The sequence below is a fragment of the Pongo abelii genome, chromosome 19 (genome assembly GCF_028885655.2).
Source record: "Pongo abelii isolate AG06213 chromosome 19, NHGRI_mPonAbe1-v2.0_pri, whole genome shotgun sequence".
Lineage (NCBI taxonomy): Eukaryota > Metazoa > Chordata > Mammalia > Primates > Hominidae > Pongo > Pongo abelii.
In genome coordinates this window covers 77,720,291-77,732,320 of record NC_072004.2, presented here as the reverse complement: position 1 = coordinate 77,732,320, position 12,030 = coordinate 77,720,291, and the positions used below count along the sequence as shown (strand labels likewise).

At 38.6% G+C, this 12,030-nt stretch overlaps 1 protein-coding gene across 1 annotated transcript in view; it reads right to left on the bottom strand.

Annotated features, from left to right (window-relative positions):
• Positions 1-12,030, bottom strand: part of LOC100445724 (EF-hand calcium-binding domain-containing protein 3) — a 544,420-nt gene that overhangs the window by 114,406 nt on the left and 417,984 nt on the right. Inside the window, exons 92-94 of the mRNA XM_063718854.1 lie at positions 8,832-8,885; positions 8,263-8,367; positions 2,464-2,517 (exon numbers count right to left, since the gene is read on the bottom strand). Coding sequence (XP_063574924.1) covers positions 2,464-2,517; positions 8,263-8,367; positions 8,832-8,885 — 213 coding nt within the window. The remainder of the gene's footprint in view (positions 1-2,463; positions 2,518-8,262; positions 8,368-8,831; positions 8,886-12,030) is intronic.

The window sequence follows — 12,030 nt, the reverse complement described above, 5'->3', positions numbered from 1 at the left end:
GTGCAATGGCACGATCTCGGCTCACTGCAACCTCTGCCTCATGGGTTCAAGCGATTCTCCCACCTCAGCCTCCCTAGGAGGTGGGATTACAGGCGCCCACCACCATGCCCAGCTAATTTTTTTTTGTATTTTTAGTAGAGATGGGGTTTCACTATGTTGGCCAGGCTGGTCTTGAACTCCTGACCTCAGGCGATCCACCCACCTTGGCCTCCCAAAGTGCTGGGATTACAGGCGTGAGCCACTGCGCCCGGCCCAGATTCTTATATATTCAATTGCGTACGGTTCAATTCTCTTTAGATGTCTCACAGGAACCCCAAATTCAATATGACCCAAAATGGTAACTCTACTTCTAAATCTTTTACTGAATTTCTTATTTTGGTGACTGTCACTATCACTCACCCAACTACCCAACTCAGAAACAAAGCAGTCATCCTTTACTCTTTCTTTTCTTCCAAACTCCATACCTGATCAGGAATCAAATCCTGTAATACTGTATCTGTAATATCTCTTATATATATCCCTTCCTCTCAAGTCTCATTGATAATGATTACCTCTGTCTTTTATTGTCTTTTGCCTGGACAGTGACAATTTGCTTCCTAACTGCTCTCCCTGACTCCTCTCTTGCACACACACCTTCATCCATTGATCCATTCTCTATATTGCTGAAGCAATCTTTCTTTCTTTTCTTTTCTTTTTTTTTTGGAGACAGGGTGTTGCTTTGTCACCCAGGCTGGATTACATGGTACAATTGTAGCTCACTGCAGCCTCAGCCTCCTGGGCTCAAGTGATCCTCCCACCTCAGTCCCCCAAGTAGCTGAGACTACAGGTATGTGCCACCACACCTGGTTAACTTTTTTTTTTTTTTGTAGAGATGCAGTTTCACCATTTTGCCCAGGCTGGTCTCAAACTCTCGAGCTCAGGCAATCCACCTGCCTCTGCCTCCCAAAGTGATGGATTACAGTCATGATCCATTGCACCTGGCAAATCTTTCTCATTTGCACATCTAATAACATAGTCTGTAGCTTAGAATCCTGGAATGACTCCACACTCCACAGAATAAAATTCACACTCCTTTATTTGGTAGTCAAGGCCCTCTATGATTTGTCCCCTGTGTTAGTTCCTGTTGTTGCTGTAACACTTTACCAAAAACTTGGTAGTTTAAAACAATACAGCTTTTTTCTCTTAATGGTTCTGGAGAGTGAAAGTCTGAAATCAGTTTTACTGGGCTAAAGTCAAGGTGTCAGCAGGGCTGGTTTCTTCAGGAGGCTCTGGCAGAGAATCTGTTCCCTTGCCTTCCACTTCTAGAGGCCACTTATATTCTTTGGCTCATATCCCTTCTTCCATCCTCAAAGCCCTCATTGCAGCATCTTGCGTCCATTGTCACACTGCCTTCTACTTTTTCTGTCATCAAGTCTCCCTCGTAAGGACAGTTGTAATTACATTTAAGGTATACTTAGATAAGGATAATCTCCCCATCTCAGGGTTCCTAATCATATCTCCAAAGTCACTTTTCCCATATAAGTTAACATTCACAGGTTCTGAGGATTACGACCTGAGTATTTTTGGGAGTCTACCACATCTCCTTCCCTGCTCTTTAAGTTTATTTCTTGCCAAACTCCTGATAGCATTTTATGATCCAGCTTATGCCAAATTATTTCTAGTTCCTTAAAGTTCCATACTGTTTCGTTTCTCATCTTGGTGCTGTTTATGCATTTTTTTTATTTTTACCAGTTGAGTCAATTGTCTTACATGGTTGCTGTTCATGGTACCCCATAACAATTACAGTAGTAACATCAAATATCATTGATCACAGATTACCATAATAGATATAACAAAAAAGTTTGCAAGACATGACACATGAGACATGAAATGAGGACATGCAATTGGAAAAATGACATTGATAGGCTTGCTCAATGCAGGGTTTTGCAAACCTTCAATTTGTAAAAATCACAGTATCTGTAAAATGCAATAAAGCAGAGCATAATAACATGAGGTATGTCTGTAACTGAATTTCTTATTATAGGTGTATTTAGACTTTTTTTCTTGGTTGGGCACAGTGGCCCACACCTGCAATCCCATCATTTTGGGAGGCTGAGGTCGGTGGATCACCGAGGTCAGGAGTTTGAAACCAGCCTGGCCAACACGGTGAAAGCCCATCTCTATTGAAAATACAAAAATTATGCTTTTTTCCCTCTATCAGAAACACTGTCTCCCTGACAAACATGGTTTCATTTTTTAAGGATCAGCTCATGTGTTGCCCACTCTACAAAACTATTTCTCAATTTCTTCTCCTGAGGTGCAAGTGACCATCTTGCCCCTTCTTTACCTTGCATAGGTTCTTTGCAATCCATAAAATTTTATTGCATTTACTTGTATGTATTTTTCCTGCCTTAACTACACAAGCTCCTGGAAGGTTGGGATATGATAGATGCTCAATAATGAGTTAATAAAAATCTAACCTACCTGTAAAAAGATATCCTTCATCCATCACCACATTCACATTAACTCTCCCCTCATCTATAAGACAAGACAGAATCATAATCATAAAGACAATAATAGAATAGAAGAAAGATGTAACAGTCATACATTGGCCAGGTGCACCTGTAATTCCAGCACTATGAGAGGCCAAGGTGGACGAATCATTTGAGGTCAGGAGTTTGAGACCAGCCTGGTCAACATGGTGAAACCACATCTCTACTAAAAATACAAAAATTTTTATATTTGTATAAAATATACGGGAGGCTGAGCAGGAGAATCGCTTGAACCCAGGAGGTGGAGGCTACAGTGAGCCAAGAACATGCACTGCACTCCAGCTTGGGAGGCAGAGTAAGACTCTGTCTCAAAAAAAAAAAAAAAAGTCATACCTCCAAGGAAAACACAAAATTCAGCAAATTTGTATGATTTAGTCTAGAATTTCATCCTTTTATTTTGATATTTATTTATTTATTTTGTGTCAGGGTCTCACTCTGTTGCCCAGGCTGGAGTGCAGTGGTGTGATCTTGGCTCACTGCAACCTCTGCCTCCTGGGTTCAAGTGATTCTCTTGCCTCAGCCTCACAGGTAGCTGGGATTACAGGTGCATGCCATCACGCCCAGCTAATTTTTATATTTTTGGTAGAGATGGGGTTTCACCATGTTGGCCAGGCTGGTCTCCAGCTCCTCACCTCAAGTGATCCACCTGCCTCAGCCTCCCAAAGTGCTGGGATTACAGGTATGAGCCACTGCGCCCGGCCTAGAATTTTATCCTTTTAAAACTCCAAATGGAAAATGTGGAAAGAAAAAGCTCTGATTATAAAAACAATACTTATTTCACACTTCTAATATCACTTTTTATTTTATTAAGATAGTTAACCTCATGTAGTAGAATGCTGGGCTGACACACTGAAGAAGTAGCCCTCTCTACTTTGATATCTGGAATAACTCTATTTTATTGATTATAATACTGTCAAGCAACTTAAAAAGGGAAAATGCTCCAATAGGGAAGATTTGACTTGGAGCATTACCAGTCCATATATCTGCAAAAAATCCCTCCCCTAAACCAAAAAACAACGCATTTTGTTTGTTTTTGTTTTGAGATGGAGTCTTGCTCTGTTATCCAGGCTAGAGTGCAGTGGCGCGGTATTAGCTCACTGCAACCTCCGCCTCCTGGGTTCAAGAGATTCTCCTGCCTCAGCCTCCCGAGTAGCTAGGATTACAGGCACCTGCCACTGTGCAATTTTTGTGTTTTTAGTAGAGACAGGGTTTCAACATCTTGGCCAGGCTGGTCTCGAATTCCTGACCTCATGATACACCTGCCTCAGTCTCCCAAAGTGCTGGGATTACAGGCGTGAGCCACCGTGCCCGGCCACCAATGTCTATTTCTTTTGTTTCTATCTCTTTTTTTTTTGGAGACGGAGTCTCGCTCTGTCGCCAAGGCTGGAGTGCAGTGGTGAGATCTCAGCTCACTGCAAGCTCCGCCTCCCAGGTTCATGCCATTTTCCTGCCTCAGCCTCCCAAGTAGCTGGGACTACAGGCACCCGCCACCATGCCTGGCTAATTTTTTGTATTTTTAGTAGAGACGGGGTTTCACCGTGTTAGCCAGGATGGTCTTGATCTCCTGACCTCGTGATCCGCCCGCCTCGGCCTCCCAAAGTGCTGGGATTACAGGCATGAGCCACCACGCCCAGCCACACCAATGCCTATTTCTACACTCAATCCACACTTAGCTCAGGCTGTCTGTCCTTCTTCTAATACCCACTTCAATATCAAGAATTTTTTTATCAATCTAACTGAACTTTAACAATATCTTTTAAATTTTGTTTTTAAACTTTATTTTGTATTTTTCTTTTTAAAACTTGTATAAATTTAAGGGGTACAATATTGTTATATGGATATATTGCCTTTTAAAGTGGGTCTTTAAAGACCCTTATAGGCCAGGCCCAATGGCTCATGCCTATAATGCCAGCACTTTTGGAGGCCAAGGCGGGTGGATCACCTGAGGTCAGGAGTTTGAGACCAGCCTGGTCAACATGGCGAAACCCTGTCTTTACTAAAAATATTAAAATTAGTCAGGTGAGGTGGTGGGCGCTGGTAGTCCCAGCTACTTGGGAGGCCCAGGCAGGAGAATCGCTTGAACCTGGGAGGAAGAGGTTGTGGTGAGCCAGTATCAGGCCATTGCACTCCAGCCTGGGCAACATGAGCAAAACTCCATCTAAAAAAAAAAAAAGAGTCTTATAGATGGTCAGTGCCTTGGAGGAAGATGTCTTATCCATTCTCATGTATTTTATTTTATTTATTTATTTTTGAGACAGAATCTGGCTCTGTCACCCAGGCTGGAGTTCAGTGGCACAATCTCGGTTCACCACAACCTCCGCCTCTTGGGGTTCAAGTGATTCTCCTGCCTCAGTTTCCTTAGTGGCTGGGACTACAGGCATGCACCACCATGCCTGGCTAATTTTCCATCCTAATGTATTTTAATTATTCCCACAGAAGACTTATGAATAGCCTGAGTGCTATTTATATGAATATTTCTAATGCTATTTCCTAAGAGCTCATTGACTTGAAAAGTAGTACTCAAAGAGATAGTTGACACTTCTACAACCAAAATCATCACGGCATTCCAGTAAAGTTTCAAGATACCTGGATAATGAATAAGAAAAAGTATTCACATCATTTTATAAGTAGATAAAAAATACTGGGAAATGATATATTTCCAATAATAAAAAAAATCCAATGGAAAATTCACTTTCTTCTGACCAGAGCAGAGCATAAATAGGTGGCATTGTGTTGAGATGAATGTATACTGATTTTTATTATCGCTACTAATAAAGCTAATTTTAAATGTTTACTATGTGCTAAGGCCTATATTAAGAAATTACAACAATTATGAAAGTAGATATTATTTTCTTTTTGACAGAAGGGAACTAAGATTCAGAGTGGTTAATTTGACCAATCTTGCACAGCCAAGAGTTGTCAGAGCTGAGATTCAAATCCCTGTCTGGCTAATTCCAATTCCAACTTCATTCCACAATGCCATATAATCAGTGGAACCAGTGGGATGAATCCCAGGTTTTTGTTATTTTTTCCCTAGAGGGTTATTATTTTGGAAAATTTTCTTTTTGGATACTTGTAGGTCTCATTATGATGAGGCCATGCTAATGTATGGTAGATGTGATTCATGTTAAGGGGAATTATTACTATTCCCCATCTTAAACTTGTCATTTTTCGTAGGTCAGAATTCACTGTAGATAAATTCTTCTTTTCTGTCTTTCTCTTACTACTATTTTCCTCCTTATTTTATTTGTTTACTTTCAAACTTTCCCTATCAGACATTTTCGCCCTTTATTTATTTGTTGTATTTTCCTTTTGGTCTACTAATAATCTCATCAGTGCTCTGACACATTGCTAAAGTTTTGCTAAATTTGTGGACTGCTAACTTCCTAGTTAAAGATAAATAAGATGAATTATTAGAGTATTCATTTCCAACCATCTCTTAATTCATATTTCTAAGTCAATGTCTTACAAGTATCTCAAACTCTACCTGTCCAAAACTGAAACTACTCTCCTGACATTTTAAACTGAACCTCTTCCTGAATTGGCTTATGACTGATGACTTACTCATTAAGATATCCCTTCCTAAAATTCTTTGACTTTTTCATACCTCTTGTGTAATCAGTCACCATGCCCTATTCGCTTTAAATTTTTATTTATTAGTTTTAATAAATAAATTTAAATTTTAAAATCTTTCCCAAATCACTCTGTTATCCATCACTAAGTTCACTTCCCTTGCCTAGGCTCTCACTGTCTCTTGTTGGATCATGGAAGTATCTCTCAAGTTCCAGTCTTTACTTCCAATAATGCTGTCTACATTGCCATCAGCACTGATTTTGCAAGAGAGAAATACTCTAGATATACCACTACCTACAGTATGAAGGCTAAAATTGAAGGGAGAAATAGACAATTGAAGTATAATAGTTGGAAACTTCAGTACCCCACTCTAAGTAACGGATAGAACAACCAAACAGGAAAATAAGTAGGATAAAGAAGACTTGAAGAATATTATCAACCATGGAACATTCACCAGGCTAGACCATATGCTAGGCCATAAAACAAGTCTCATTCAGTTTAAAATAACTGAAATCATGAAAGTATGTTTTCTGACCACAAAGGAATTAATTCTAAATCAACAGCAGAAGGAAATTTGGGAAATCCATAAACATTTAGAAATCAAACAACACATTTCTAAATAACCCATGGATCTAGAATAAATTACCTGGGAAATTAGAAAGTATTTTAAACTGAATGCAAATGAAAACACAAATATGGAAAATTTCAAAATGCAGCTAAAGCAGTGCTTAGAGGAAAATTTATACCTGCAAACACCTGTATTAGAAATGAAGAAAGGGTTGGGCATGGTAGCTCATATCTGTAATCCCAGTACTTTAGGAGGCTGAGGTGGGTGGATCACCTGAGGTCAGGAGTTCGAAACCAGCCTGACCAACATGGTGAAACCCCTTCTCTACTAAAAATACAAAAATTAGCCAGGCATGGTGGTGCATGCCTGAAGTCCCAGCTACTCAGGAGGCTGAGGCATGAGAATCGCTTGTACCCAGGAGGCGGAGGTTGCAGTGAGCCAAGGTGCCATTGCACTCTAGCCTGGGCAACAAGAGCAAAACTCTGTCAAAGAAAAAAAGAAGAAAAAGAAGGAGAAAGAAGGAGGAGGAGGAGGAGAGGACGAGAGGAGGAGAGGAGGAGGACGGGAAGGAGGAGGAGGAGGAGGAAGGATTTTAAGTTAAGAATTTAAGTTTTCACCATAAGAAGAACAAACTAAACCTAAGGTAAGCTGAGAGAAGAAAATAATGAGGATTAGAGCTGAAATCAATAAAATGGAAAACAGAAAATTGATAGGAAAAATTGATGTTGGCTTTTTGAAAAGATCAACAAAATTGGCAAATCTTTAGCTAGTCTGACTAAATAAAAAAGATACAGATCAAAATCATGAGAAAGGAAATCATTAAAAAGGAATATAAAGAAATACCATGAACAACTTCATGCCAACAAATAAGACAACTTAGATGAAATGGACAAATTTCTAGAAAGGCACACATTACTGAAAGGCTCAAAAGAATGATGAAAGCTAAACTACACAGCTTTCCAGTCTTGGCAATCTGCCTTTCCAGCCTTTTTTTTTTTCTTGCCGTGTCGTAACATGAAGAGTACATTCTACCCACAAGGAAATTCTTGCTGCTCTCCTAACAATTTTGTGACTTTGCATGCATTTATGCTTTTGTATGCATTATTTTCCTATCTGGAATGCCTTCATCTGGGAGAACTTCCACACATCTTCTGACAAGCCTTTCTCTGACTCCCTTCCTGGCAAACTTAGCTCTTTCCTCCTTTAGGATCTCACTGAATATATTTTTATATATTCACAACCACATAGCATTATGATGACTTGTCTGCATATAAGCTGTATTACTAGCCTATGAACTCCTAGAGGTCAGAGATCCTGTCATCTTCATTTTTGTATTCCTAATAGTTTATATATATTAGATGCTCAATAAAGTCTACTGCATGAATTGATTAATTCTTGAGGACTGGACTCTTACCTTTTTATATATTATTTATTTATGCATTTATTTATTTATTTTGGAGACAGGGTCTCACTCTGTTGCTCAGGCTGGAGTGCAGTTCTTTTTATTTTTTAATGCTTCTGCACAACTCTAAATATACTATCAGAAGTTCTCATATATGAATCCAAAGTTTTGCTTAAAGAGCAGCTCACCATCAATGGGCAGGTTGTTTTTCAGATCTTGGTATTCTTCTTCCTCAAGCTCAAAGCCCATATATTCTATGAAGGGTTCTAGCTTATCAACACTAAGCTTCACTCCTTAGAAAAAAGAGGACAGGAATGAGAAATGCAAACAATAATGATAAAGTGAAAAATACTAGGCATGTCCATGAGTTAACAGAGGGTGAACAATCAAAGAAACAATAAAGTTGTTTAGATGAAAAGAATTGCCATGTGAATCGGGAGCAGAACGTGCTCTCCCATTTTTGTCTAGAGGATCTGACTATAGCTTTCATGGGACATTTGTAAGGAAAAAACTGAAGAACTAGGGCAAGTCTGATGAAATGTGGCAAGAAACTGCCTTTATAATTCTATTTGTAAAATAGATTTTAAATGTAGTGATAGAATAAAAAATCATTTCCCCAAAGGCACTATGTTCAAAGTAGTAAATTACAAGACAAAAACACTTAGTAAACAGGTTAATTGTCAAACTTGTCATCACCCCAAATATATGTGGTTTTAAAAAAGTAAACGCAATCAGTTTTACCTGATTTCTCACTTACCTTTGAGAGACCTTATTCCATCCAGCAACTTATGCTTATACAACTTTCCAGCAGCTGTAAGATATTAAAGCACAGTACAGAAACTGATAGGGAGCCCTGATAAAATATTTTAAAAACCAGCAATTTCAGAAGAACAACTCTTATAATTTTACTTAAATCTTTTCGTGTTTGTGTTTATACCTGAAATAAGAATTAGACCAACAGGAGAAAGCTCTTAAGATAATAAATCTACCTACTTTTTCTTTTTTGACAATCAAAACAATTAGTGGTACCTTGCCATGACTTTCTTATATCTCTCTTTCTTTTCTTCTGATTTCTCCTTTTCTTCTGATTTCTCCTTTTCTACTCCGCTGCTTAAGATAATGCATATTGGTGTTCCCAAGTATAATGTTAGATATAGTTAGATTTAGCTCAGGTGATTCTTGAGCAAAAAACCTGATGATTATGACAAGATTTCTTTGAATGTTAGCATTGAGCCTTTCCATATATTTTTCACATGACATCAAATGGATGTTTTGCTTTGTGTTTTCATTGACAAGCCCATGACAATAAATTCTCCTTCAAGGTAATCAGTGAGACGTTGTCTGCTGCCGTGACAGGTTTTATATTTACATAAATTCATCTGTTCCCACATAGATGGTGAAGTAGCATGGATTTCTGGCTTCCTCTCCACAAATCAACCCTGGAGTAACTGAAGTTTGAGCAGAAATTTGGATTGTAGGAACCAAGAGAAAAGCCATAACAAAATTCTTGGGAAATGAAAAGCTGTATGTGTGTGTGTGTGTGTGTGTGTGTGTGTGTGTGTGTGTGTTTACAGCCTGGGGTAGAGGGCTAGCAGTGGCAGTTGAAGCAGCAATTAGGGAAACTTTTCTTTTTAAAAGATTTTTGCCTTTGCCTTTATGTACCATGAATCTAAGATTATCATTGCCTACTCCTTCACTATAGAAAGCAGCAACAAAAGGCTAGACCAATGGTCAGGTGTCTGGAAGGTAACATCAGGGCAGCACATAAACCCTTCATAAGTGAAGGACTAATGTAAAGAAGAGAAGACTGATAAGCTGCCCTCTGGTATTTTATCTTCCTGTAACTTTTATGGTTGGTGGATTGCCTTCTTTCAGTTCTACGTTTCTCTGTGGTTAAAGGTGAAATTGACTGTCACTGTTTGCTGATAATATGATCGTTTATCTTGAAAACCCTAAAGACTCTTCTAGAAAGCTCCAGAACTGATAAAAGAATTCAGCAAAGTTTCTGGATACAAGATTAATGTACACAAATCAGTAGCTCTTCTATACACTAACAGCAACCAAGCGGAGAATCAAATCAAGAACTCAACCCCTTTCACAACAGCTGCAAAATAAATAAATAAATAAAATACTTAGGAGTATACCTAACCAAGGAGATGAAAGATCTCTACAAGGAAAATTACAAAACACTGCTGAAAGAAATCATAGATGACACAAACAAATGGAAACACATCCCATGCTCATGGATTGGTAGAATCAATATTGTGAAAATGACCATACTGCCAAAAGCAATATAAAAATTCAATGCAATCCCCATCAAAATACCACCATCATTTGTCACAGAATTAGAAAAAACAATCCTAAAATTCATATGGAACCAAAAAAGAGCCCATATAGCCAAAGCAAGACTAAGCAAAAATAACAAATCTGGAGCCATCCACACTGCCTGATTTCAAACTATACTGTAAGTCCATACTCACCAAAACAGCATGGTACTGGTATAAAAATAGGCACATAGACCAATGGAACAGAATAGAGAACCCAGAAATAAACCCAAATACTTACAGCCAACTAATCTTCCACAAAGTAAACAAAAACATAAAGTGGGGAAAACCTCCCTTTTCTTTCTTTCTTTTTTTTTAAGATTCTATCCAGTTTATTCTCTCTCAATTTTAGAAAAACAGCTTTCACACTTTCCCTCAAATATTGAGCAATATAAAATCATTGTTCAATTTAACTTTAAATTAACTTTAACAATGACAACTTAAGGTACTGTGTTAGATGCAGTAAACCAAATCGAGTCTTAAAATATAAAAATTCTTGACAATCGAGTAGGAATGACACACTTTTTTTTTTCATTTAACATTTCAACCTAACCACGGAGATGTGGCGGATTTATGTTCCTTCCCTTTTGATTTTGTGTGTGTTCTGCAATTGCTTTAATCAACAGAAAACTACAGAATTGACTCTGTACCTGTTTCTGTGCCTAGGCCTTATGAAACTGACAGCTTCCACTATCTGTCTCGTGGAACAATTGCTCTTGAAAACCAGCCACTGTGCTATGAGGAAGACGAAGCAATCCTGAGGAGAAGCCCACATAGAGAAGAACTGGAGGTCCCAGACTGAAGCCCTGCTGAGTTCCCAGACAACATTCAGTACCAACTTGCCTTTTAAGAAAGTGAGCTATCATGTAAATGACTTCTCTGGATCCAGAAAAGCCTAGTTCTTGACCTACAAAATCATGAGCAAAATAAAATTGCTCTTTTAAGACAACCCACAGAGTGGGAGAAAATCTTCACAATCTACACATCTGATAAAGGGCTAATATCCAGAATCTACAACAAACTCAAACAAATCAGTAAGAAGAAAAACAATCCCATCAAAAAGTGGGCTAAGGACATGAATAGACAATTGTCAAAAGAAGATACACAGATGGCCAACAAACATATGAAAAATGCTCAGCATCACTAATGATTAGGGAAATGCAAATCAAAACCACAATATGATGCCACTTTACTCGTGCAAGAATGGCCATAAGAAAAAAATCCAAAAACAGTAGCTGTTGGCGTGGATGTGGTAAACAGAGAACACGTCTACACTGCTGGCGGGAATGTAAACTATTACAACCACTATGGAAAATGGTGTGGAGATTCCTTAAAGAACTAAAAGTAGAACTACTATTTGATCTAGCAGTCCCACTACTGGTATCAACCCAGAGGAAAAGAAGTCATTATATGAAAAAGATACCTGCACACACGTTTATGGCAGCACAGCTCGCAATTGCAAAAAAGTGGAACCAACCCAAATGCCCATCAATCAACAAGTGGTTACAGAAACTGTGGTATATTTATATGATGGAATACTATTCAGCCATAAAAAGGAATGAATTAATGGCATTTGCAGCAACCTGGATGAGACTGGAGACTATTATCCTAAGCCAAGTACCTCAGGAATGG